At 41.8% G+C, this 26,617-nt stretch overlaps 1 protein-coding gene across 1 annotated transcript; it reads right to left on the bottom strand.

The window, feature by feature from the left end:
* Window positions 1-481: 481 nt before the first annotated feature.
* Window positions 482-26,237, bottom strand: LOC118085752 (uncharacterized). The gene is made up of 12 exons (XM_088668666.1): window positions 26,132-26,237; window positions 19,338-19,394; window positions 17,138-17,239; window positions 16,307-16,849; window positions 14,947-15,024; window positions 12,116-12,223; window positions 9,576-9,659; window positions 8,412-8,492; window positions 7,060-7,185; window positions 6,189-6,260; window positions 2,225-2,369; window positions 482-1,302 (listed from the first exon to the last, which is right to left on the bottom strand). The coding sequence occupies exons 1-12, from the start codon at window positions 26,235-26,237 to the stop codon at window positions 519-521; spliced, it is 2,286 nt and encodes a 761-aa protein (XP_088524792.1). The 3' UTR covers window positions 482-518.
* Between the last annotated feature and the right edge of the window lie 380 nt (window positions 26,238-26,617).

Raw genomic sequence — 26,617 nt, 5'->3', positions numbered from 1 at the left:
GTTTCCCAGTAAAGATTTTTTAGAAAGTGGAAAAAGCTAAAAGCTAAACCCTCTGCAATAGCTTCCTGGTCCCTTAGTATTCGGGTGTGCAATACATTTCTCATTCGCTTCAACATTAATAGTGCCAGTGGGTCTTAAGACCCCAAATACTTAATACTGTTGCAGTTTCTCTTTGACACTCATGTTGCAAAGAACTGCATGTTCTTGCACAGTGCAGGGCTCTATTTTTTTTCTAACCCCCACCCCCCCCAAATGTGAATTAGTGCCTGCTAAAGAATGTGAGCACATATTACACTTCAAGCAGAAAATAATTTAATTGGACAAATCCAAGAAGCCAGATTAGCAACTCCTGTAACCCAACACCAAACCTACTTTTTATGATTCAGTAGCATGATTGCAACGTGTGTTCTCCAGGATACTATAGGGTTCCATCATGATTAACCATGGTAAAAATATAGGACTGCACACTTCCGGACAGCAGTCATACTGAACAATAACTCCCTCCTCTTTGTGCTGCTCTAATTCGAATATGAGTCTGTACTAGAAGAGCCTTTGATATGCTGAAAACATGCACAGTCTGAGTCATCATCTTGGGACAGTCTTGACTCCTTGGAGTTTTTGTTAGTGTCTAAAGCAGCAGGAACATTTGATGAAGGATCTCCAACCCAACTTGAACTGCTGTAGCTATGTTGCTTAGCTGAAACCTTTTTGTGTCCTCTTTTGGGTTCTGTGGATTTGGGTCTGTGCCTAGATGGTCTTTGGCAGATTGGTTTTGTTTTGTAACAAACAGTATCTTTGGCTTGAAGTCTTTTATAGTCATGATCTTTGGATTTACCATAATTTCCTAGACTGTTATAAGAGCTATGGTGGATTCTGAAAGTTCTAGGTTGTACTTTGAGGTTCTTAGAGGTGCTGCTGTTGTATGAAGGCAAACTATTGTGTGCAGTGTGCCTTGAAGGTTCAACTGGGAGAAGCAAGCCGGTGTCTTCTGGTGGGGAGCTAGGGGACAAAATAACAGGATGGAGGTCTAAAGGCTTTTTGATGTAATCAGTGTCTGTTGATGAAAACATTTCCGGGGGTGAACTTAAGTTGTTGTTGTTTTGGTTGTCAATTCCAACAGTGCTGTCTTCTGGCTGTTGGCTTCCTGTTTTCGCAATGTTAACAGCATATTCTAGTTGTTGGTTTTGTGCTCCCTCAATGCCAACATTGTAATGTGGTTGTTGGCTTCTGGTTTTCTCGGCTGATGTGACTTCATTATTGTCAGGTCCACCTTTTTTGTCAGCATTTGTTTTATCAGGTTCCCTAAGAGAATGATGGAATCGTTTTAATAGATACAAATCTTTTTTATGAAAGAAAGTCATTACATCAAACAGTGATACAGCAGCCAAGTCACTCCCTTGCCTATTGCTGCTGCTTCAGGAAAACACATTGGCAGCTTATTCCGAGAGCTGTCAATTCCCCAACTTGCTTCCCACCTCAAAGAAAAAGAAAATAAGTTTGGCTGCATTGGCCCTCCCTAGCTAGCAGAAGGGTATGCCCAACTTGAAGTCCCAAGAAGTGCGTTAAATGTATGGGCTTGTTACAGAGGATTAGATCAGCTTTATACAGATAAATCCTAAACTGTGCTGAGCTAAAACTATCATGAAACATCATGTGCTGAGGAGAACGGGGAGTGTGGAGAAGGATGTGGTTATCACAGTTATGTACTAACAATAAGCAAAGTAAATCATTGTTAAATCTAGGGAGCATTTCTGCCTTTCATCTAGAAGAAAAGGGCAGTGGAAAATGGGCCAGAATCTGCAACTATTGATTTTCCAAAGCTGCACATGAAGCAGAACACACGAGGATGGGGATGCTACCATACTGAGCAACACTACAGTTACAGCAGTGTGTGCTATAGTGACTTGTTCTGCAATAAGATACAGCAGTATCTGTGTTTAGAACTGAGATGCAAATCTTGTCTTTTGCCATTATGAATTAATGCTGGTTTCAGAATCATAAAGCCTGTTGTTATTCAACTTGGATATTATGATTCTTAGATGGCTACACCAGCAAAAATTGCATTTGATTGGCCTGCATCTACTACTGCGTCAATTACGCTCATTGCGTTATATCAGCATTCTAAAGTAGGCGCAAATGTCAAGGACTGGGTGCAAGTTGTTAGGAAGCAATTTGAATGATACAATGATGAGAGGGAGGAGAGAATGAAACAGTGACTTACTGCTCCTTCTTCACAAATAATGAAGTGTATATGTGCACAACAACTATTACAGTCAAGATCAAACAAGTGACAGCTACACAGGCTATGATGATGTGCTTTAGCAGGTCTTTAAGGTCTGCAGCTTTTGATTTTTTCCTGCCGTGAATACCTAAAGGAACAAACACAGAATCATATCATATTATTCACAATTTAACAATGTTTCATACTCAACACTACTGCAATACTGTTGTCAAAACTTCGTTGCTGAAAACTAATCTGATAAAGCTGTACACTATAGCATAGCTGTAATAATAATAAAAAGTTCTTCTAAGTTGTGGTAAATTCTGTGGTAAGTGCACGTAAGATTAAGCTAATATGCACCCAAATCCTACTTTTTTCCCCATTATGCGGGAGAATCGGCCACCAAATCACAAATGCATGATTGCTAGACAGTCACAAACAGGGTCAATGGCACCATGGAGTTTCAGAACCTGTATAGAGGCGATTCTATGATGTCAAAGCCCCCAAGCTGGTGGTGAGCCTTGCAAGTAGGCTTTTCCTCCCAAGTTGCCTCCCATGGTGATCTGGAAATTCAGCAACTCGAGTCACCTCTCCTTTTCCTGCTGTTTCCCCACGAATGGTGACTTGATTATAAAAGGCACAATATGAAAATATTCTAATCTAAACACATTGTTGAAAAACCCTCCATCCCTCTCTTCTTATCAATATTCACTGGATACCCCAACCTGAAATGCTTGTAATATTAACACAGGTGGAATATATTTTAAAGTGACCCACGATTTGCAGGCAGCTCTAGATTTTAAAGGTAAAGGGACCCCTGACTCTTAAGTCCAGTTGCAAACGACTCTGGGGTTGCAGCTCTCAACTCGCTTTACTGGCCAAGGGAGCTGGCGTTTGTCCACAGATAGCTTCCGGGTCATGTGGCCAGCATGACTAAGCCACTTCTGGCGAACCAGAGCAGCGCATGGAAACGCCATTTACCTTACCACCTATTTATCTGCTTGCACTTTGACGTGCTTTCGAACTGCTAGTTGGGCAGGAGCAGGGACCGAACAACGGGCACTCACCCCATCGCGGGGATTCGAACCGCTGACCTTCTGATCGGCAAGTCCTAGGCTCTGTGGTTTAGACTACAGCACCACCTACTGTGATTTTAGATCCTCTAAATTTTAGATCCTCACAAAACTTTAAAAGTTTTCAATCTGTGTTTAATTTTTTTTTCTATTTTATTCAAATATTTATAAGTGGCACTTAAAGCAGTGAACAACCTAAAAACAATATATACAATATATACAACACTGGTAGAAACATCAGGAACATGTCACTACAAACTGGTTAGTAAAAAAATTCCAAAGTCAGAATAGGACAACAGGGATGACTTCTCACAGGCTTCTATTGCCAAGGAACTCACCAGGGTACAGCCTACCAGACTAAAGGTTCAGTTCCCAGTAAACGCTGACTGAACCTCAAAGGCATGGGGGACCATGCATGGTGCCCTACCAGAAGTCTGAAGTGGAGCATAAGGAATCAGGTGGTCCTCGGTGTACTTTGGGCCCAAGTTGCAAATCAACACAAGCACCTTGGAACTGGCCCAGTAGTAAATCGGCAACCAGGGCAACTCTCTCAGCAAAGTAGTAGCATGTGCCAGTAACCTGCTCCTGTGAGCAGCCTGGCCACTGCATTAGTGGCAGTTTCTGGACCAGATATCAGGGCAGCCCTCCGTGAAGTGTGTTACAGTAATCAGGTCTTGAGGTTACCAAAGCGTGGACCAGGTTGTCCTGACCCAGGAATGTTCATAGTTGGTACTTCAGCTGAAGCTGGTAGAAGGCACTCTTGGCTGCAGAGGTCACTTGAACCACTAGATCAAGGAGTACCAGCCTACTCTTCAGAGTAAGAGCAACACCATCCAGAACAGGCAATTGACCTACTCCTAAATTTTACATCTCCTGATTTTGGTGACACTCCACACTGTGGTTTCAAATTCCCTTACAATCTTTTTAACTCTATGCTGTGCAAGCTGTTTAAGAGGTGTTGAACTTAAACCCAGCAGAGTTCCAATGACAGTGCCTTTGTAATGTTCAAAGGTCATGTTGCACAGCAAAGTCACACAGGTTGCAGATGCAAATACAGGCTGCATGCCTTTCCTGTGCAAGAGCTTAATTTTTTTTCCAGACATTGCAAACAAGCACTGCTGTTGACTACTATAGAAAAGACAGTGCAGGTGGCTGGCACTGCTTGTCGAAATATCCAAAGCTTGTCGAAATATCTGCAGCCTGTATGAAGTAAGAACTATTTGACAGCACTGCTTGTAAGGCTGATGCTCATACCAGCTGCAATGGCACTCTGTTGGCAGAGCAAGTTGACCATCATAGCGCGCCTGCTTCTCACAATCCAGCCAAACCACTTTCCCATTCCTACCTTTTAAAATACTTTCCATTATGGTGCAAATATGAATGAGAGCTAGATGTAGGTTAAAACCCCTTGAGTTGTATGCTAGGGCTATATGCTCCCATCACCTCTTTGCCAGTTCCACAAAAGCAACTCTGCAATGCTTCCGTGCTACCAAATTTATTTATTTATTTATTTATTCTTCAGCAATGCTGAAGAAAAGGTGATGCACGATTGCTGGTTTACAATCTTGTTATCTATTTGTCCTTTTGTCACTCATTCCTGTTTTCTTTTTAAGATGCAAGCAGAATGGACGGCGGGGGGGGGGAGATGAAATTTATTTCCCAAAATCCAATTTCACCGTGTTCAGTTTTATCCCATCTGTCTGGGGTATAAAAGTGACGTTTCCCCTTCCAGGAACCAATTGGGATCCTGTTTAGTATTTAGGAGTGAGGCAGTTAGGAGATATGTCTCTGTTCCCTAAGGGCTGTGTGTGCTGACTCCACCATACTTCCAGGCCTGACTGCCGCAGAGCCAAGGGACTCGAGCTTGATCTTGGATTTGGAGACTCTGCCAGTACTTCCTTGGCTTCAGACCCAAGCTACAGAAGCCCAGAGAAATCAGCACACACAAAAGCTGGGCATATATTCCACTAAATCTGGCACGCAGGAGCAGTGCCCCTAAACCTGGCAGTCCTTAAGCCTTTGAATGGTGCAGCCGCATTGCTCTGGCATCCAAAATCCAGCATTTACACTGGGGTTTGTAGCTTTTACCTCATGATAAAAAAACACTAATGCCATTAAAAATCTCTATTTTCACTAGGGGCTAACTACAAAGATGAAATGTTTCTGCTGTGACTAAGTCATCTTAATCCGCATACTTCGGGCTTAACTAGGGTGTGGACAAGGTTGCTTGTTTGGTATTTTTCATTAGCCCTTAGTACAGCAATACATTATTCGATGTAACTGTTCCTTTGTCTACTGCATCAAGTTCTGCTGACAAGTGATTCTAAGGACTGAGTTTCAGTGCTCCATTATAAATGTTCACATCATTTGTTTTTGCCTTGTGTGATGAGTTTTGAAACTGCAGCTTTGCAGCTGGTTTACAAAATTAAATGAAGTAAACAAACGAAGCAGTACCTTTTTGTTGTTTTCCACAGCTCTGATTTATGTGTCTTGCTTTATTACAGGTTTAAACTGTGGCTTAAGGAACCCAACAACAAAAATCTGCCCTGTTAATTTTCTAATTGAGGTCTAGGCAAACAATTTGACACAGGAAGAGAAAAATGTTTGCTCTCTTTCAGCTGTATACACACAAAATGTGTTTTAGCCGGAATAAACCCAACTGAAAGGCATAAATCAAGTGTTTAAAAATAGAATGGGGATAGCAGTAGTTTGCTAAGTCAATAAACACAGGACAACAGAGCTGAAATTATACCCCTGGTGTATTAGGTAATGCTCGCTTTCACAAAACTACAGCACATTACAGAAAGATGAGCAGCAAAGAGCAAGCTGTTAATCCTACCTTATCTAAAATCTTAATGGGGTATTTTACTTCCATTTAAGTAGTTCATATTTACCTTCATATTTCTCAAAGAATTCATATCTTTGGGCGTCATTCATATGTTCATTCGTCACTTCAGTAACCAAATCTGTAAAAAACAAAGCAAAAGGTAAATAGCAACAATAGTTCAGTGTGCTTCTGCTCGCTGCTGACTTGTAGGTAATAAAGTGAAAATGTCTAAAAATTCCAAGTAGCTTTCAAATAAAACATGCAGCCTATGGAGCAGTAATTATTTTCTTTCTGATCTATTCTATAGCTGGCTTTCTTGTTTTGCTTTGTAAATTTTTGTTTTTTTACATTGTGAGCTGCACTCAGCTGCAAGAGTTGGCAAACAAACAAACAAACAAACTTAAAGTAAAGAATCATGGAGCAAAGGTAGATGGACTTTCCAGTAGAACTGGGTGGGATGATAGCTGATATATTGCATAGGTCTCTCCAGTCCAGAGAATTATGGGAACAGCCTCAGGCTACTTACCTGCACACACGCTCTCTGGCCATGAATATTCAGTGTCTAGTGCAGAAAGATGACCAGTTGTTATGCTTGTAGCTGATGCTTGCTAAGAGTGTGTTGGGTTGGGGGAAAAGGGAAGATTTGGTGGTTTATTCCTCTTCCGTCTCCCTTGCTACTGCTGACCTCTTACAGTCAATGTCAAACTAGCTGGATCTTCCCCTCCTACACTTCATTTGTGTGATTGTAATAACCATGCTCCAAACTTGGCTCATGACATTCTAAATGCAGTACAGCTAGATTTTCACTGATCTGGCTTGCATGAGCAAAACTAGATTGCTCCAAGCATGCAGGAATAGCTGTGGCTGGAGAGCAATGGGGTGGCCATTACTGCCAATAATAATGTAAGATTGCGTGGATAACTGTTTAACGACTTTACTTGGAACAGAGCTTGCTTCGAGTGCAGGAATCAATGGTGGTTCATCTGGAAACGGCGGAAAATCTGTCTCTTCTGGGATAGGCTCTGTCAGCATGTTGTGGTTCTCTTCACTGTAACCTGCTTCTTCTGTAGCAAGAAATAATTAGATTTATTCGGCGACCATGGCACAAAACAAAAGAAACAAACAAAAGAAATATAATATTAGGGGCCTGTCTGCACAACGGGTTCTTTGTTAAATGAATGCACATTTGCTGTTTTTGTTTTGTTTTGTATATAGGCTACATATCTCAAAAATGTATGTTTTCCAAGCAGTCAGATGTATTGTACCTGTGAAAATGCACTATTTTTGTTAGATGAAACATCTATGGCAAATATGATTGCCACAGTAGTTTATAGCATATATAGCTTGCACAGGTGTTGCAAGCAGGTATTACTCAGTAGTGTAAGTCTGGAAGACAGGCTGTCTGTTGGCTTTGGATACATTCTGGAAATTTGTGGTTCTTTTTCCATCAGATTTTGTGCAGGGAGGAAAAAGCCAAAACATTTGTGCAGCCTGCGTGGGAGAAGGCCCTTCTATATGAGTAATATACAGCTATTGCTCATTTGTTGTACAAGTTCCAGTTCCCCCCTGAAGTACTGTATTTTTCTGTGTATAACACGCTCTCATGCATAAGACTCCAAATTTTGGGGACTCCAAATTAAGAAAATGGGGGTGGCCCAGAGTTGTTGAGCTTTTTTTAGGGGGGGTTGCTGAAATCACCCACCCAGTTGCTGCAGCGACAGCCAATAGCCGCTAACAATCTCTGGCTCGCAGCAGCAACCAATCCAATCCAATCCTATGCACTATCCATGTATAAGACGACCCACAATTTTTATCATAACCTTTCCCAAAAACTTTTTAAAAAACACCTTGTTTTATACACTGAAAAGTACAGTATCCCTTGGGGGGAGATGCCACATCTTTCCAGCACTCAACGTAAACATTTTACTGCTGGGAAAATGGAATTAGTTTCCCCCCAGCTAGCAAGGTGATTTCAAGTAGCATTGCCAAGTTGCAGTGTGCCCTCTATGCCTTTGACGTCACAGTGACCAGAGGCATCTACAAATGTGCTCATCTGCTTAACCTTAGACAAGGAGGAGTCTTTTCCAAGGGGCCTGCCTTTCTGGCAAAGGGAGACACCCCTCTTTGACTTGAAGCTGTCCAGCAGAAGGGCAACAGCAGCACTGAACATGTAATTTTTCTTTTATTATTTGACACTTGCACCCTTCCAAACACCGGCTTCCTTGGCCTGAAAGCGGGATGAGCGCCGCAACCCCATAGTAATTCTGATGCACTGCAAACCAAGATTTACCTGGGTCTTCAAGTTCGTTTGATGAATAAATATTGTCCATCAGCATTGGTTCCTCTCTGTCACTGGTGGAAGGCCTACGAACTTCAGCTTTTCACAAAAGATAAAATGGTAACTTACAAGAATTGCACTAGAAAACTGTTGTGACATAGGGCATGGCAAGCATAAGGGACACTGTTGCGTGCCTCTTTTCCATTTATGTTAAATAGCCAATTAATTTAACAATCAGCCATTTGCGAATATGAGCATTTTAAGCTTTAATAACTGCAAAGGACCCCAAACTGGGGTATTGGCTAATTGGTCTCAACTAGTCAGCCTTCTCAGTATGTACCGGTAGCACCCCAATCCTTGAACTCTCTCGGCCCCCTCGAAGCACAGATGGCAACATCATTGATGGGCTTCAATCAATTAATTAAAACATTTCTCCCAGGCTTTTTGGAGAACCTGATCAAATCTATTGGATCTTAGCTTTGTTGGCCTTGCAGTATTGTTGTTCTATGGGTCTTTGAACAACAATTGATATTGTTGTTCTAAGTTTATGATTTTTTTCACTTGGTTTTTGACTTTTAAATGTTTGTACTACTTTATTATTATGTTGTGCAACACTTTGGAACTACAACTGGGGGGAAAGCTGTTCATAGTAATTAACAAACAAACAAACAAATAAAATGCTTCATTTCAGATATTTGCTTTCAGTAAAACACAGAGACATGTAAAACAAAAACCTCTGTCCCTATATACTCATTTCCCATTAAGTGAAAATGATTATACACAATTAATGCAGAATCTAAGAAGGCAAAGCATATTTCTATTTGACAATTTTTTAACTAAATTACATTCAGGAGTAAATCTGAACTCAATCATATTTAGGGAAATATCTGACTCCACAATTATGAAACTCCCCACTGCCTATTTTTTAACAAGTGAGCAATTTTAGAATTTAGCATTGCTCCAACTCTTCAAAAATTTTGGTATCTGGACAGGGAATAAACTGCAGCATCCTCTTTTCAACGGTAGTAGAAGGCCTACCAGCCTTGCTGATTTTATTTCCTCCCACATTATCAATAGCCGTTAATACCATATGCAATATGGTACATCCCCATTGCTATGATTACCTCATTAATACGTACTGCAGTCTGTACAATTCAGTGAAACAATAAGAGTTACCTAGATGGTCTTGTAATTCCTGAAGAATATCTTCCATTACTGAAGACTGCAATTTCTCATTAGTGGATGGAGTCTCTTGCTTCACTGTTTTCAAAAAATATCAACGATTGAATTAATTGTCATTGCTACACTGGGAAGGTTCAGTGAGAAGGCGAATAATTAGTTGCACACAAATCAACTGGAATCGATTTTAAATGAGTATGCCAGAACTATACCTGTTGCCAGTTCGACCAGAGGTTCTAAAGCAGGGATGTGGTGGCCCTCCAATTGTTGCTGGATTTGGTCTCCCTGGCCCAATGGCCAGGAATTAGGGGAGCTGTAGTCCAGCAACATCTGGGCAGCCCAATAGTTCCCCATCCCTGACTCAACAGCTTTAAAGAAGGAAAACCTAGATTTGAATTCCTGCTCGTTCATGAAGCTTAACTTGCCAAGTTCTAGCCTTTGACAAGTCACAATCACGCATAATTTTCCATTGCTAAAAAATTATTTCCTGATGTAGTAGATCATCACCTTGGTTAAGACAAGTGACAAATTAACGATGCTTCATCATGCATTTGTGTGGACAGAAAAGATTAGAAGTGCAATCATAAACATGTTTGCTTAGAAGTAAATCCCACTGAGTTTAATGAGGCTTAGTTCCTACCAAGTGTGTATAAGATTGCAGCATAAGGGAGTTCCTGGGAAGGCAACCAAAGGTCTTCAGCAGAGTAGGGGAGCCTGTGGCGATCCAGATGTTGTGGAGTGACAACTGCCATCAGCCCCAGAAAGTATGGCCAATGGTTCCCCACACCTGGTGTATAGCATACTATGGACTTTTCTTGTCCCTGGTCAGAGGTCTTCCTGGTGTGACGGTAGAAAGATCTGCTGCTACTGCTGATCCAGTAATGGCTGTCTGCACACAGAGGGGTCAAGAAAAAGGCATTTGAGGCAGCTGTGGGTGTGTGACAGACTGGGGAAAAAGCAGCAGCAAGTGTCGCTGCAGTCAATGGGATGAAAAATATAAAAGAACAATAATGGGGGAAAGTGGAGAAAATTGCCCCACATCATCTGCATTAGCCAGTGCCTATTGGAAGGGCTGTGGATACAGCAGTAGCTGTGCCCAAGAACATAGGGTCCCTCTGCCTGTACAAAGTAAACTAGAAATTGAAGCCTAAAGCCCATTACATAAGCTTACTGTATTAACTTTTAAACAGCACATGAAGGGGACTGATAAGTCAGGATCTATGTTCAAGAAAGCAGTATTTCTGAGTTTTCTGGATTAATCTAACCACTACATTAGATTACTGCAACGTGTCATATGTAGGGCTGACTCTGCAGATGGTTTGGAGACTTCAGCTGGTGCAGAATTCAGCAGCCAGGTTGCTCACCAGGGCAAGATGGGTTGAGCATATAATGCCAATCCTGGCAAGGCTATACTGGCTGCCAATTAGTTTCTGGGCCCAATTCAGAGTGCTGGTTTTGACCAATAAAGCCTTAAACAGCTCAGGCCCTGTGATCATTAGATGAAGGGCAATACAGTCGTACCTTGGTTGCTGAACGTCTTGTGACTTGAACATTTTTGCTTCCGAACGGCGCAAACCCGGAAGTGAGTGTTCTGGTTTGCGAACATTCGTTGGAGTCCAGTTGAGTGCAGGCAGCTCCTGCAGCCAATTGGAAGCCGCACCTTAGTTTTTGAACATTTTTGGACGTTGAACGGACTTCCAGAACAGATTCCGTTCGAGAACCAAGGTACGACTGTATAGAATTGTTGTTGTTGTTGTTATCTATATATATAAAAATGTAAGCTGTCCATGTTTGTTATATTCCACTTTTCTCTCTGAAACCGCTTGACCGATTGTGTTGAAATTTGGACACAACATCACATGTGAATAGGCGAGTGTTTGTATAAACTTAGATTATACAGATGTCACACCTATCACAGGTAAAAACATTTTTTTAAAAAAACCAGAAAAAACAGGAACATGAGAGGTTGCAAAACATCGCCCTCTAGCGGCAACTCCATTGGTACTGCAGCTAGAAAAGCTTCCCTCTCCAAAACAGCTCAGTTTGGGTTTGCAGAGAAGAACGAAATAGCAGACTGGACTGAATGGAGGTGGGGGCTCGCCTGAGTTGGGGTTGGGGGCAGGACAGGTTCGGGATAGGTCATGGGTCGGGACGGGGTGGTGAGAGTCACAGGGATGAGCCACAGCAACACATGGCGGGTACAGCTAGTTATTAATACTATTTTTAAAAGTAAAGATTTATCTGATCAGTCAAGTTCTTGCTTTGTAGGTGTGATATCATGTCCCCTACAAAAAATTTTTCTCTATTTCTCTGACCAGACCAAGACTGCAATGCTAATAACAACAATATCCCCAGAATTGTTCAGAGTGAAATCAATAATGTCAACGAGTCCACAGCTCTATTTCTATAATGAGATTCTGATTAGAATGCTTTGGGAAACCCATTTGAAATACATTAGTACAATTTTATCAAAGCTCTGCTAATCTTTAATTTTAGAATGAAGTTTTTTAAAATAATGGAAGGCAAAAAATACATACCCCTTTCCATCTTCAGATCAGTTAGTATATTTTCTAGTTCTTCTACAGAAGTTTCTATTTTTGTTGTCATTATGCTTTGTGAACCTTCATCTTTGAGTGCACTTGTTGCTGCAAGTTACAAAAAAACCTGACTGGTTTTGATAACGCAAAGCTAATATAATGCAAAACTATCCAACAAAATCTTGTAATTTGCTCTTCAGTGGTGGTAGGGGTTGAATTAACAGCAACAACTGATATGCCAAAGATTCAGGCACTTCAAAACAAAACACAAAACATCAAAAACAAAACACAAAATATCCTGCAATTATAGCTACATATTTTATTTATTGTGATCCTTATCCCTATTGTTGCAATGTTACAGTTTTTGAATAATATGTTTGCAAACCTTAACTAGACTACAACAGCCCTGTGGATGGACTCTGCAGTGATTATCTGCAAGTCAATGGATAAGAAAGCTACATAGAATAACTACGAGCAAAGGTATTCTGTGGCTCCTGTGTATTAATTTTCTGTAAGAGCAAAACCATTCAGCAAAAGAAATGTATTAGGTTTACCAGCTCACAAAGAAATACTGCCAGTTCTCTTACATGTACTTATGTGTCACAGGGTTGTCTGAAGGTTTGAAATGATAAGAGAAGTGTAACTTGGCCTGGGCAACTGACTAACTGCTAGGCTGAAATACACACTGCATAATGAAATATAAACTTGATCAGCTTGACAGTGTGGAGCTCTCAGGGAAGGTGGAATCAATTCCAGAGAAATGTCAGGAGCATTTTGCTGCTGACAGCTCAACACACAATACCATTTTTAGTTCTGAAAAATGTTAGTTCTACTACTAGCTCCCTTACTGGAGAGAAAATGGAACCATGGCTATGAGTGATTACATGACTGCAGGGTCCTAGTCATTTATATAAATACTGAATGCACCACAGGACAGTGGAATTGTGTGCCACTACCTTGCAAGCAGGGCTTTCTTTCAGCCAGAATTTGCTGAAACTCAGTTCCGGCATCTCCCAGGTGGGTGCCATTGTCATTATAAGAGAAGAAGGGAGGTGTTCATGGTGAGTTCTGGCACCTCTTTTTCTAGAAAAATAGCACTGTGTGCAAGTGTTAGTGTATCCACACATTGTCCCAGTCCAAAAAATCCTTCCCCTTCCCCTCCTCCTTCCATAGTGACTGTATGTGGAAGTCCCTGTTTGCATTTACTATGGATTTTTAACGGTGGAGGGGAATGGGGGACAGTAATTCTACTATCCCATCATGCATTCACTATACAAACAACTCCCGTTTAAAGCACATCCAAATGACCCTGATCATGCGAACACGCATGGTGCGGAACCCGAAGGAGCACCAAAACATCACAAAAATGTCACAAAAAAGGGCAGAATGGGGTGGGGGTGGAATGGGGCAGAGCGGGCGTATGTGCCCTCCACCGACATGTGCAGGGGCAGTGCAACCCACCCAAAACAAAGATTGCCTGTACATATTAGGCAGAGGTGTGAACATGCTGTGCTTGCTTCTATACACAGTTTTCACTCAATGGCACCACAGGCAGACAAATATTTCCAATTCTTTTTCTATAATGTTTGTGAAAGGCCAGATCCTTATATCTCTACCCCTGGAGGGACAAATCTATCAGGTGGGTGGGGTTGCCCACTTGTCAATCATTGTTGGGACTTCAAAGCACACGATGGGGCTGTTTGAAAGCCCTCTTGCAAACAGTCTCATGCTGCTCTTTGAGCACTTGAGTGTAGAGAAATCCTAACATGGGAAGTGAGTCTCGAGAGTTGCATGAAAATGCCTCAAGTTTTTTAAAACTTCCCTTTACCAGTTTTGCTTAAACTATAAGCAGCTATAAGCAACATTCATTATAACTCTGCACCTCACATACTACTTGAACTAAAAGGCTAGAACAGTTTAAACTGATAAGTTTTTTGGTTCCTTAGTAGTACCGCTGTCTGAAAGCTCAAATTTATTTGATGCCATAGTTTTAATAGGACAATTCTACCATCATAAAATTGATCTATCAGTTAGATTTGTCTGTCACATCTCTTCCAGATGGGACAATATAATGCAGATTATCAAGTGCATTATTTGCAGGAGGACCCATAGCCTGTCAAATTTGACCTTTAATTCAAGCTATTATGTCTTCTTGCAAAAATAAAAAAATAAATCCAACATTTAAAACTTTCAATTCCTGGTGTGTTAGCACATAAGAGATACTCCACCCTTGAGATGCAGTAATAATGTAGTCGCCCAAAGTACTGCTGTAACCAAGGCTCACTGTGGCTGAAACTACATTATCTGGAAACAGAAGAGGAAAGTTCCTTAATAGTGAGATATGAGCTGGAGTGGCAAGGGAGCATTTGCACCTGCAAAGTTAGCAGCAGGTATAACTACCAGTAGATTTCCAGCACTGGGTAACAAGTTGTTGTTTTTACACTTGAAACCACAATTTGCGGTATTTATAAGCCTGCACTTCACAAAACAGTCCCAGAGCGGGAACATACAGTATGTGATGTTCGAAAATCCCTTTCACATACTAAGGTAAATCATGAAAAAGCAGCTCTGATCAAAAAAACTTTGTGGTGCACTCTCATGTGCACAAGGAACTCCTGGTCAAGGAAGTTTTGCCACGGACTTAAATGTGGGAGCCAGCACCAAGAGGTGGGAACTAGCACCAAGAGGATTCACACAGACAGCTTCCCCCCCTCAACAGTGAAGTTATAAAACGTATCTGGAATTCTGTGTGCACACTGCCAAATTGCATACTCTTATTAAAAACAACAACCTTGAATTGGGTGGAGGGAGAAACATACATATTTGCTAACCTTTTCGGTTAATATCTTCAAAAACCAGAGACTGGCTTGCAGGTTTTTCCATGTGGATAGCTTTTACTAGCTTGAAAGCTGTAAATACACATATAGCAAGTTTCTTAAAATAGAGGGGAAACTTTTGGGACAGGATTCAGTCTTGCCTGCTTAGACTCTTCACACAAATATGGGGGAAAGTTTCTTCATTTCAAGTCACATTATACACATTTCATTTCAAGTCACATTATACACAGGAATTATTTCTGGGTCTACATGGTATCCAGGCCCAAGGACAAAGTGTATGCAAAATATTCATGAGCCCTCCACAGGTATTGACTGCATGGGAAGAGTTATGGACCCTGGTGTGTTGAGTAGACACAAGTGTAAGTTCCTGTATCAGGTATAGATTTGGCTATGACTTTCAGGCTGCAATTCTATACACACTTACTTGAGAGTAAGCCCCACTGAAGCCAAACCACATGGGCTCCAAACCCCATAGAAAGCCATTTGTGTGAAAGTTTTCCTGATACAGTTTAGGAGGTCATAAGCATACCAGCCACTCCGAAAACAGCAGCAGTAAACTAAGTGGCAGTTCCTTTGCACAGATGGCTTCCTAAACATTTTATGTTACCGGTAACAACCACACTACCAGTACAACACAAGTCCCATTCCAAGGGATGGAATATACTTCTAAGCAATGCTGATTAGGGTTGCAGAATTCTCAGGATGGTATTGCATACTTGCCGTATATAATAACAATCTTACCATTCATGTAAAACTATTTCAAGTGTTCAAATCTTCACATACATTATCTCTGTAATCCTTACAATAGCCCTGTAAAGTAGCAAGTATTCCTTGAATCATCACACTATTTAGGATCACCAAGTGAGCTCATGGCTGAGGTGAGATTTCAGCTTGGGATTTATTGGTTTGCAGCTCACCTTTAGTCACTATTCTGCAAGAGCATGAATGTCTCTCTAATACTGGTGAGAGCTTTTTCATGTGCGGTCCAGCATGCGAGATGCTGGTTTTAGAGAATTGAAATACTGTGGACTTGTAACATTGAATATCATGAGCATTCCTATCTACTGCATAGACAAAATGGCATTAGGCGATTCAAGCTCTCGGCCTAAAATCATCACAAGATTGTTGTTAAAAAAAAAAAAGAATGACACAAGAACTGAGACATATGTTGCTCATATTAAAGGTGACATAAAAGTATAGCACACGTGACCAATTGCATTTCACTTAATTTCATTAGGGTACATAATTGTTCTGCAAATTCTATGGCGACAACAATATACCGACACAACAGTATGAAAATTTGTTTCAAGGTGAACCCCTACATCTCACTGAAAGGAAAAATGCTGTCTTTTACCTGTGAAAGGATGGTTTCTTTTACTGCCATCTGCAGTGGTCTTTCCATGAACAGGTACTATCAGGGCTGTTCTTCTCCCTTTTTCAGGAATATGCTTCGCATTATTATTCACTGAACTGTTTACTACCACTTGCAAACCATTGCCTTTTAATACTACTGTATCAGTTTTAATGCCTTGGTTCATAATGTTGCTGGCTATAACATGAACTTCAGGGACTTCTCTTGGATCATTTAAATTGTAAATGTCAATCTCAGTTCTGCTTGAATTGTCAGCGGAAAGGAATCTTACAGTGATATTAGCTTTTCTTAATGATCTGCCACCATTATTACCAGCATCTTTGTCCTGTTTCAAGGCAGGAAGCAAAGTTATGTCTTCTTCGGTTCCTGCACCCTTCACATTATTAGGTCTCACTGGTGTGTCCACAAGGATATTTGGGGAAATCTTGTGCAGCTTGTAACCAATCAGTACTGTATAGCTATTGGAAAAAGGGATTTCTTGTGTTGTTAGACTACTAGGAGTTGCCTTCACTTTTACAGAGGATCCTGAAACAATATAGTTGATATGTTAACATTTTTAAGCAGGATATTCTGCACTACAAACCAGCCATGCAGACTACACAACCACACACTTTTCACGCAACATCCCTTGAGACTATGACACCGAGCAAATTTGCTGGGAATCAACTTCCTCCAGATTAAAAGGGATAGGTAACCAAGTTAATGTGTTGTAGATTAACGGTGAAAGTAGACCTTGAGTGTTACTGAGATTAAATGCTGGCCTTCTCCATAGGAAGGTTAGTAAACAAAATCCAACAACAGGGGACCACCTGCCTTTGACCACACTCATGTGTACAGTTAATGATCTGTCCTGTTTCTCTGAGGGTTCATGTTCATGCATCAAATTCTTTTGGTGCAGAACTTGGATTCGGTGATCTGCAAATAAAATAATCTGCATGAATATACATGTGACAATATCCTAACAAAAAAAACACCCAATCTTTTAAAATTGTTGTGCGGTGATAGGGAGCTGCGAGCCAGAAAATCTCCAATCTTTCAAATCTTTTTAATCAGCCATGAACTCACATGATGGTTGTAGGTAAGCTATGAACCCTTGAACCTTTCCTGCCCTCGACTTAATTTGCAGCATGAGGATAAAGCAACCCTATCTTACAAGGTACGAAAGGGGAAGATCGGGCCCAGGGGCCATATTAGGTCATCCAGGCCTGCCTAGAACCTTCAGGATTCTTCCCAGGATATACCCATCCCCAGATCATGTGCCTAACCAACTGCACTGCATTCCATCCTTGAGTGCCTTTTCCTGGCTGGGATGTGTCCTTGGAACTGTAAGAAATGTCTCCTGCTTGCCTGGACGAGGAAAGGGTTAGGGTTGATGGACTTGTGTGGCTGGAGTATAGACTCCTGGACAAAAGGTAAAGGTAATTTCTGTTTCTCCACCCACATTTTTCCATCGGATCCTACCACACCAGTTGCAAACAGTCCCCAGAAGGTTGCCCTTGTGAAGAATGTGGTTCCCCACACCTGTTATAAGGAACTTTCAGATAATGTATGTGAAGCACTCCGAACACTTAAAAAAAAAGAAAAAGTGCTATACAAATACCATTAATGACTGTCACTGAATTACGCTACGTGAGAAACAGCTTTAACAGCAAATGGCAAGCTTTTGTAGTATTTAAAAGAGGGTAGCAGAAATAACAACTGTTTAACGACAGCAAGCTGATAACACTGTGCAGTGCGCACACATTACATGGTTCCTTCTTACAGAGTTTAATAGTCACAGCTCAGTCCTAAACGTATTTATTTAGACTCCAGTTCTACTAAGCTCAATGCAGCTCACTTCCGTAGAAATATGCCAAGGATTCAAGCTTAAGTGGGAGTCAGTCTAGGCATTATAATATCCACTCGTGACTTCTACCATCCGACTGCAGACTTTTGTTGCAAGTGGCTGACATTTCTAGAGGCATCTGCAGCTGGCATGGAAGCCTGCCCACAGTTTCATGTAATTTATAAGTAAAGCAACTCAGTCATTTGAATTATTGTTCTCCGTAAAATGCATTCTCAATGTTGTACACCGTGCCATGGGATCTTTTGATAAAGGACTGTATATAAATTGAATGAACAAATAATTGGGAGGAGCCATGAGGCAAGCTAAACTGGACATTAGAAATGCATGTGGCAATTTGCCATGTGACTACAGTAACACGTGGCTTAGCCACACAGTGCACATCACAAACAGCTTAAAACACGACCTGGCAAAGAAATGGCAAGCGTGGATACCAGGAATGCACAAAAGGGACCAGAACATACATACAAAATGTGATGCTCAATGGTGGTCCAGGAAAGGCTTTGTAAAATAAGGTTTCTGGAAGAGGAATAGAGAGGAGAAAATGTGGAGGAGGCTAAGAACACAAGGAAAACCTTGCTGGATCAGACCAAAGTTCTATCTTGTCCAGCATTCCTGTTTTGCACGGTAGCCATTCATATTCCTATGGGAAGTCCACAAGTAGGGAGTGAATCATACAATTGTAGTTGGGATGCACCCCGAGGGTCATCTAGTCCAACCCCTGAATCTCAGCACGTGGTTTCCTATCCAATTTGAAACCATGCTGGACCCTGCTTAGCTTTGCAATTGCGGTTATCAGTTTTATTGCTGCACCACTAGAAGGCAATGGCTTTTCCCCATGGTTGCTCCCCAGCCAGTGTAATTCAGTGGCACACTGCCTATGAACCTGGAGCTTCCATGCAGCCATTACAATTAGTAGTCCTTCGTGAGCCCATCCATTCCCCCTCCAAAGGCATGCCTAGAAAACGGGGGGGGGGGGCATATGCAAGCAAGCAAACCCAAAGACAAACAATAAGGAGTAAACATAAATGCATACTATGAAAAACACCCTATTTTCAGTTTATTTTGCATTTATGTCACCAGAAATACAGAGATTAACATTTTGTACGTCTTTGTGTATTGCTTATTTTATATGGGAATATAACATGTGATATAGAGCCTGCTACTTACCAAGTAATTTAATTATTTCTTTAAGCTTATTTTTTGAACTTATTGAAGTGTTCACATCTGCAAAAAATAAACAAAACAATTTCACAATGACATCAGTTATAAAAGACTACATGCCAGAGTTCTTTTGAAATTGCCCCTCTTCTCATCAGTTATCATGAACACCTTTAGGATACACTTACCAAAGTCAGTGAGCACAGGATCAATTATTTTGGGCTGGGTTTCAAAATGATGAAGGCAAACTGAACAAATTTGTGTAAATACTGAACACACCCTAAATCAGCTGCTTCACACATTCCATCTACAACTGAACTGCTTTTTCCATGCCACTGTAAAGTGCTGAAATTGAACTGGCGCTGTCTAATCCTAGGTCCAAATTCAGAGGCTGAGGCAAGTCTTCTAAGGTCTCAGGTTTGGAAGCAGATGTTGCTGAACTGCAACTCCCATAATCCCATGCGGCTTAGCCACTGACCATGTTGGGTGGGGCTGATGGGAAATGTAATCCAGTGATATCTGGAGGGGTCACGGGTTGCCTGTCCCTGACCTAAGCCAAACACCACTCAGAAGAACAAAAGGATGGGAAGTTTCTATGGCTACATGCCAACAAGAGGTAAGTTAGAAAAGCAGAAGAATGTTTATTTTTTGGCTTAAACTGTTCAAGAGACACACGGCATATTCTCAAGGAGGGTCTTAGTTCCTGTGTGAATTGTACTGAGAGGAGAGCAACGAGGCACTATTTTAAATTAATTAGGCCAATGCAGTTAAGTACAAAACTGAGCAACAAGCAACGACAAGGCTGAGTGAGAAAGTCAAGGAGTCACACTGAAAGGCAATTAGAATTGCAAACTTAACCTCTGAATCTTCACAATGGGGTTTCTTGAACTCATGAAGATGGAAACAAGTGGAGGATCCCCCCCCCAATAATGATCTAGCTTGGAATGCAGGGAGGAGGGCTAGGGAAATGGAAAGCCGAGAGAGAGAAAACACAAAACAGCAAGATTAAACTGGGGACATCTAGTTGAGGAATTAAAACCAGACATGACTTTAAGTGTCTGGATTGCCTCTGCCACTAAGAAGATCTGACCCATCTTCATTGTTTGCTACTAGGGTGAGAGAACTAGCTATTTGCCTTCTCAGGAGCCACACGTGCTTTACACAGGAGAGGTATCATTTGTTCTGTGTGTTTTCTTCTGCTCTGCAGGTATTGCTGTTCTGCTAGTTGCCCGGGTTCTAAATGTTCTGCACTGCTACGCTTCAACGAACCGATTGATTTGTGAACCTTTAAACTGGAGTGTGTTGTTGCTCTCTGTTTCAGTGGGAATTTGTGGCTCCTGTAACAGCCTTCTGGAGGGCATCAGATTGTAGGGCTCGAACCATGGTGATGCTGAGGCCATCACACCAAAGCTGCACCATTGCTCTCAGTCCACATCAGAAACAAGCCAGTTTGATATGTTAATTACTAGCATATACCACTGCTGCATAAAAGAGCTTTGAGTCTGCCCTTGGAATCAATGCTAACTCAAATTTCAATGTTTTCTGTTTTCTAATAGTGAGCCAAAAGAAATAAGCATACACACCAAACGGCAATGACGCCTCTATAATACTACCTTCAACTCACTAAAAAAAAAAGCCCAGTAGTATCCATTTCTAGCCCCAAATCCTGTCTGGAGGTGTAGGAGAAATATATCACTGCTCACTTAGTTTGACTAAGGTCTATGGAACTGTTCATTCTAGCATGACCGACCATCCATCATTAGACCCATTCTGAATGCCACAACATATTCAAGAAGTATATGCATGAATCCAAAGTTCCAACACTAAACCAATGACAAAGCTGATTTTCAAATGGTCTTAATGACAGACAATCTGCATACCAATTGACTCATTTACGCACATGATAACTGAGAACAATACAAGAAAAATATGTAAAAAGGTCTGTAATGGTGCATGACAATTGCTTCCAAGTATGCTGACCTTTGGTAAACGAAACAAACAAAAAGTACAGTGCTCTTTTGACGAGACATTAATGAGTGATTAAGAATGAGTACAGCTGCATCATATGAACACTTGGTTAAAAATATTCTTTTTGCATTCAGTGTCAGTCTCATAATTATGATGGAAAACACTGTGGAAGGAAGCAAGCAAGCCTATGCAGTAAAATATTTATATTTTTACAATAGCTATATGGTTTTCGACAACACTGTCAAATACCAGCTCACTTAATATTTTTCCAACTACTATTATTTATATGCAGACCCTATCATTACTATTATATGCTGGTACAGCAGTAGTTTAGTAAATTCTTACTTAATTTCCAATATCTACAGCTGTTGCATATTGCCTAGATATTCTAGAATGCTACCTTTTGAATTCATTTCTTAAAATAATTACTTAACAGATAAACCCAACAGACAATCTGGATTTATTTTTAATGTGTGAAAATGATTGAAAATTAAAATATGAAAGCTACATACTTTTAAAACATTAAAAAAAACACATGTATTCTGATAGTTTTGGTAATAGTGGTGATGGACCAGAGCTATGGTTCTCAAAACAGAAGATGAACTAAGGAGAGGTACAGGCAGCTTCTAGGACTAGCAGAAGGTACTGATTTCAGCAAGGCTTTCAACAAAGTCCTCCATGATATTCTGGAGGAGAAGCTGGTAAAATGTGAGCTAGATGGTGTTACTGTTAGGTGGATTTGCAGCTGGCTGACTGGACCCCCAAAATGCTCACCTATGGTTCCTTGTCATCCTGAAAAAAAGTGACAAGTGAGGTGTCATACTGCTGCAGGATGCTGTCCTGGGTCCAATTGTTGTTCAACATTGGATGAAGTAATTGAGAAGATGCTCATCAAATCTGCAGACTCGGGAATCAAGGATTGTAGACCTGGACCCAAACTAACAATGAATTTCAATAGGGACAAATACAGTGGTACCTTGATTTACGAAGGCGATCCATTCCGCGGCGCTCTTCGTAAGTCAAAACCTTCAGATGTCGAAGCGTCCATTTTGCGCATGCGCGAAGCACGATTTTGCGCTTTGCGCATATGTAGAATGTGCGCGGCGCGAAAATACTTCCGGGTTTGCCAACTTCATAAGTCGAAACCTTTGGAAGTTGAGGCATTCGGAAGTCGAGGTACCACTGTATAAGGTTCTACACTTAAGTAGGAATGGTAAGATGCACAAATATAGGATGAGGAACACCTGGCTTGGCAGTAGTACACATGAAAAGGGTCTAGTTGTCTTAGTAGATCAGAAGCTTAATATGAGTCAACAGTATGATGCAGCAGCAAAAAAGCTAATACAACTCTAGACTGCATCAACAGAAGTATAATATCCGGAGAAAAGGAAGTAATAGTACCACTCTGTTCTGCCTTGCAGACCACACCTGGAGTACTGTGTCCAGTTCTAGGCACCACAGTTTTAAGAAGGATTTTGACAATGTGGAACATGTGCAGAGGAGGGTGACCAAGATGCTCAAGGAAACCAAGCCTTATGAGGAACAGTTTAGAGAGCTGCCTGGAGAAGAGAAAACTGAGAGGGAGCTATGATATTGTTGTTTAGTCGTTTAGTCATGTCCAACTCTTTTGACCCCATGGACCAGAGCACGCCAGGCACTCCTGTCTTCCATTGCCTCCCGCAGTTTGGTCAAAGTCATGTTGGTAGCTTCGAGAACACTGTCCAACTATCTCATCCTCTGTCATCCCCTTCTTGTGCCCTCAATCTTTCCCAACATCAGGGTCTTTTCCAGGGAGTCTTCTCTTCTCATGAGGTGGTGAAAGTATTGGAGCTTCCCAAGTATTGGTGCTGGGGAGCTATGATACTGATCTTCAAATACCTGAAGGACTGTCACATGAATAATGGCAATCTTGTTTTCTGCTTGTTTCCAGAGGGTAGGAATAGAACTAATATATTCAAATTACAAGAAAGGAGGTTCCAAATAAACACCAGAACTTTCTGATGGTAAGGACTAACTCAGAATGGGATGGACTATTCTTCATTTTATGTTTTTAAACAGAGGATGGATGGCCATCTGCCAGGGATACATTAGCTGTGATTTCTGCATTGCAGGAGGTCAGACTAGGTGGCCCTTGGGGGTTTGCTTCTAATTCTAGAATATTCTGGTTCTGTGTGGCCTGTGTGGTCCTGAATGGTTAATAGGAGACATTCTGTTATGCCAATCTGCTCTCCTCTTGCACAATCAATGGAGCATAGACTGTTGCTCATCAAGACACCACCCCGTAGGCCATGCCCTCAAAGAGAGTCAAATATATTAGGATCAAGTGACATTCCTAAAAAGGGGGAACTGGCAAAGGGTAGGGTAGTGGTCAGCATATTAGCCTTCAGCTGGAGAGTTCTAATCTCATATCATGGATCTTGTGCCTGACCTCCAACTCCACAAGCTTTAGAACAGGGGTCAGCAAACTTTTTCAGCAGGGGGCTGCTCCACTGTCCCTCAAATCTGGTGGGGGGCCAGACTATATTTTGAAGGGGGGGGAAATGAACGAATTCCTATGCCCCACAAATAACCCAGAGATGCATTTTAAATAAAAGCACACATTCTACTCATGTAAAAACACACTGATTCCCGGACCATCCGTGGGCCGGATTTAGAAGGCGGCTGGGCTGGATCCGGCCCCCAGGCCTTAGTTTGCCTACCCATGCTTTAGAACAATGGCAAATACTGCTCCAGCACATGATGTAATAACCTGTGTTGTTATATTTTTTAAAAAGTGCCAGAGTTTCATTCCCTTGTGCACTACACCACTGCACAGCCCACTTAACTTGGAACAATACTGCCTGTTTCTCAAGATAAAAATGCCGTTTGAGGCTCCCTAAGTATACCTGATTCGCTATGTTGATCATACAGTCATCACAATTACAATGTGAAGAACCCTAATACAATGCACAAGGTATAAAGGACTTTGTACACCACAAACCAAAGTCAAGTTCTGAGTGTTTTCTACTCCCCATGTCTGAAGTAGTCTCTTCAGAATATAACCTCTCCTTACAAATCAGCGTAACACAGCACACCAGCAATAATATATTATGGCTGGTTGGATACTTGACTACTCCCTGCTCTGCTTCTGCAGTCCTGGGCATGCAACAAAAATAGGTTTGTCAAGCCTGTGACAAACGCCATCATACATGGCTGGTGCACTGCATTCAGCTTGGTGAGTCACAAATTGTGGAGGGTGGTGTAAAATGACCATTACAATAATAACCTTGAGACTTAAACTCCACAGAAGCTGATCAATATTGTGACAATAACCTCAACAGGGTATGCAAGACCTTGGACCATGATGATTCATATACTGTAAATTATAATACAGATCTAATTTAATTTTTGAGTTATGGCATTGGTCAAAGACTGCACCAGGCAACAAGCAACATTTTAAACAAATAAATTATAGTGTTTGCATCAAACTGGCTTGCATAGATACTTATTTGAAAAGGCTGTTCTTTTCAAATAAGCACCATGGAACTGTTGACTCCAACAGACTCCCTTAAATTCAGATCAACTTTTCTATCATGGATTCACTGTACAGGTTTGAAGGGGGGAAACTGCTGAGCTGCTAATCAAGGGGAAGCAGGAAAACCTGGGAAATGGTCCTCCTTCCCCTTTCCCCCTGTCTGCTTTTGGAACTGTTTTTAGAAAGATAAATCCTGAAGAAGGTTGCTCTCCAAGCAAAGTTGAAAGGGGGAAGTTTTGTTGCTTTCTTCTTTTGCTTCCCTCAATGTCTCAGAGATCAATTAAAAGCGGTGAAGAGATCAGAACACCACCTCCTGCCCTTTTGGGGAACAGAAGCACTTTGGAGTATTGCTTGCTTATGTGTTCTCTCTCTCTCTCTCTCTCTCTCTCTCTCTCTCTCTCTCTCTCTCTCTCTGTGTGTGTGTGTGTGTGTGTGTTTGGATCTAAAGGACAACATACATGTTTACACCATGTGAATACACAAAGAGGGCATTGCTTCATACAATCAGCTACAAAAACTGAGTCCTCTTTATACCGAAAATAAAATACCTGCACTGAAAGAAATGTGATGCTGACATACAAAGCACTTTGTATTCATCCCTTCCTGTAATTTGGAAGGAAAATGTAGCCAATCCACTTTAAATTCTTCAATTGCAATGGTTCAGCAGCCAGCAATTATTTAACTTGTGGAGTATTTATTCTTTTGAGCCTTAAACTCAACTGAGTAGCCTTTGCTACTCAGAAGTAAGTCTCACTGAATTGTGTACAGATTCTGCGGTATTATACTGCAATCTTAAGCTTTTTTACCCAGAAGTAAGTCCCACTCAGTTCAATAGAGCTTACTCTCTGGTATGTGCCTGATCATCATCATCATTATTATTACATACAGGCATAAATACTTCTTAGAATTCCTCAAATAATCTATTACTCTTTGAGAAGATCTACTTATGGTTCAATGAAAGCCAGACACACACACTCACTCTCTCTCTCTCTCTCTCTCTCTCTCTCTCTCTCTCTCTCTCTCTCTCTCTCTCTCTCACACACACACACACAGAGAGAGAGAGAGAGAGAGAGAGAGAGGCAATTGTACTATTTGGAGAGACTCTTCTCCAGCCTCTTTCAAACTCCTTTTTATAACCCTTATGAACAAATGAGGTGTGTGTGTGTGTGTGGACGCAAACGCAAATGGGGTGGGTGTGTTTCCTTCTCTATGTGTGTGACAAATTGGGTCTTTGCCCCAGGTGACAGAAAGCCTAGCTTCGGCCTTGCAGGGGTAGCCTCTTCTGCCCAGCCCCACCCTCACGGAGCGCGGCGCAGGATACCTGGGCCAGGTTCTCCCTGGAGCCTAATCTGAGTGTCCCAGCTGGGCAAGAAAGCGAGGAGGACGAGGAGGCAGGCGGGGACGGCACCCCTAGCGGCCAGCGCCATATTCGCCACCGGCCACCTCCGGCAGGAGACTCCGCTGTCCTGGGAATGACTTGGCTCGAGCCACCTGGCTACGCTTCTCCTGCTCCGGCCGGCGGGCCTCTCGGTCTCCAGGACACGCGGCGCGCGCCGAACGCTCCCGGCTCTGTGACCTCACCCTGCCGCCGGAGATCCGCACAGCCCCTCGGGTTCCAGAGCTGCTCGGCTGAGGACGCCTCCTGCAGCCCGAGCGCTCTCATCGGTGGCGCAGTGAAAGGCGCGAGCTGGTGGACAGGAAAAAAGTGGGGTTTCACTTCCCCTCCTGCGGTGGCCACAGGCTGAGGCGAATGCGTGGGTCACAAGAAGGAGGGGACTTTCTGAGGGAGTAGCCGCCACCGCCGTCG

Source organism: Zootoca vivipara, chromosome 4 (assembly GCF_965207765.1).
Source record: "Zootoca vivipara chromosome 4, rZooViv2.hap1.1, whole genome shotgun sequence".
Taxonomy (NCBI): Eukaryota; Metazoa; Chordata; class Lepidosauria; order Squamata; family Lacertidae; genus Zootoca; species Zootoca vivipara.
This window is presented reverse-complemented; position numbering and strand designations above follow the sequence as displayed.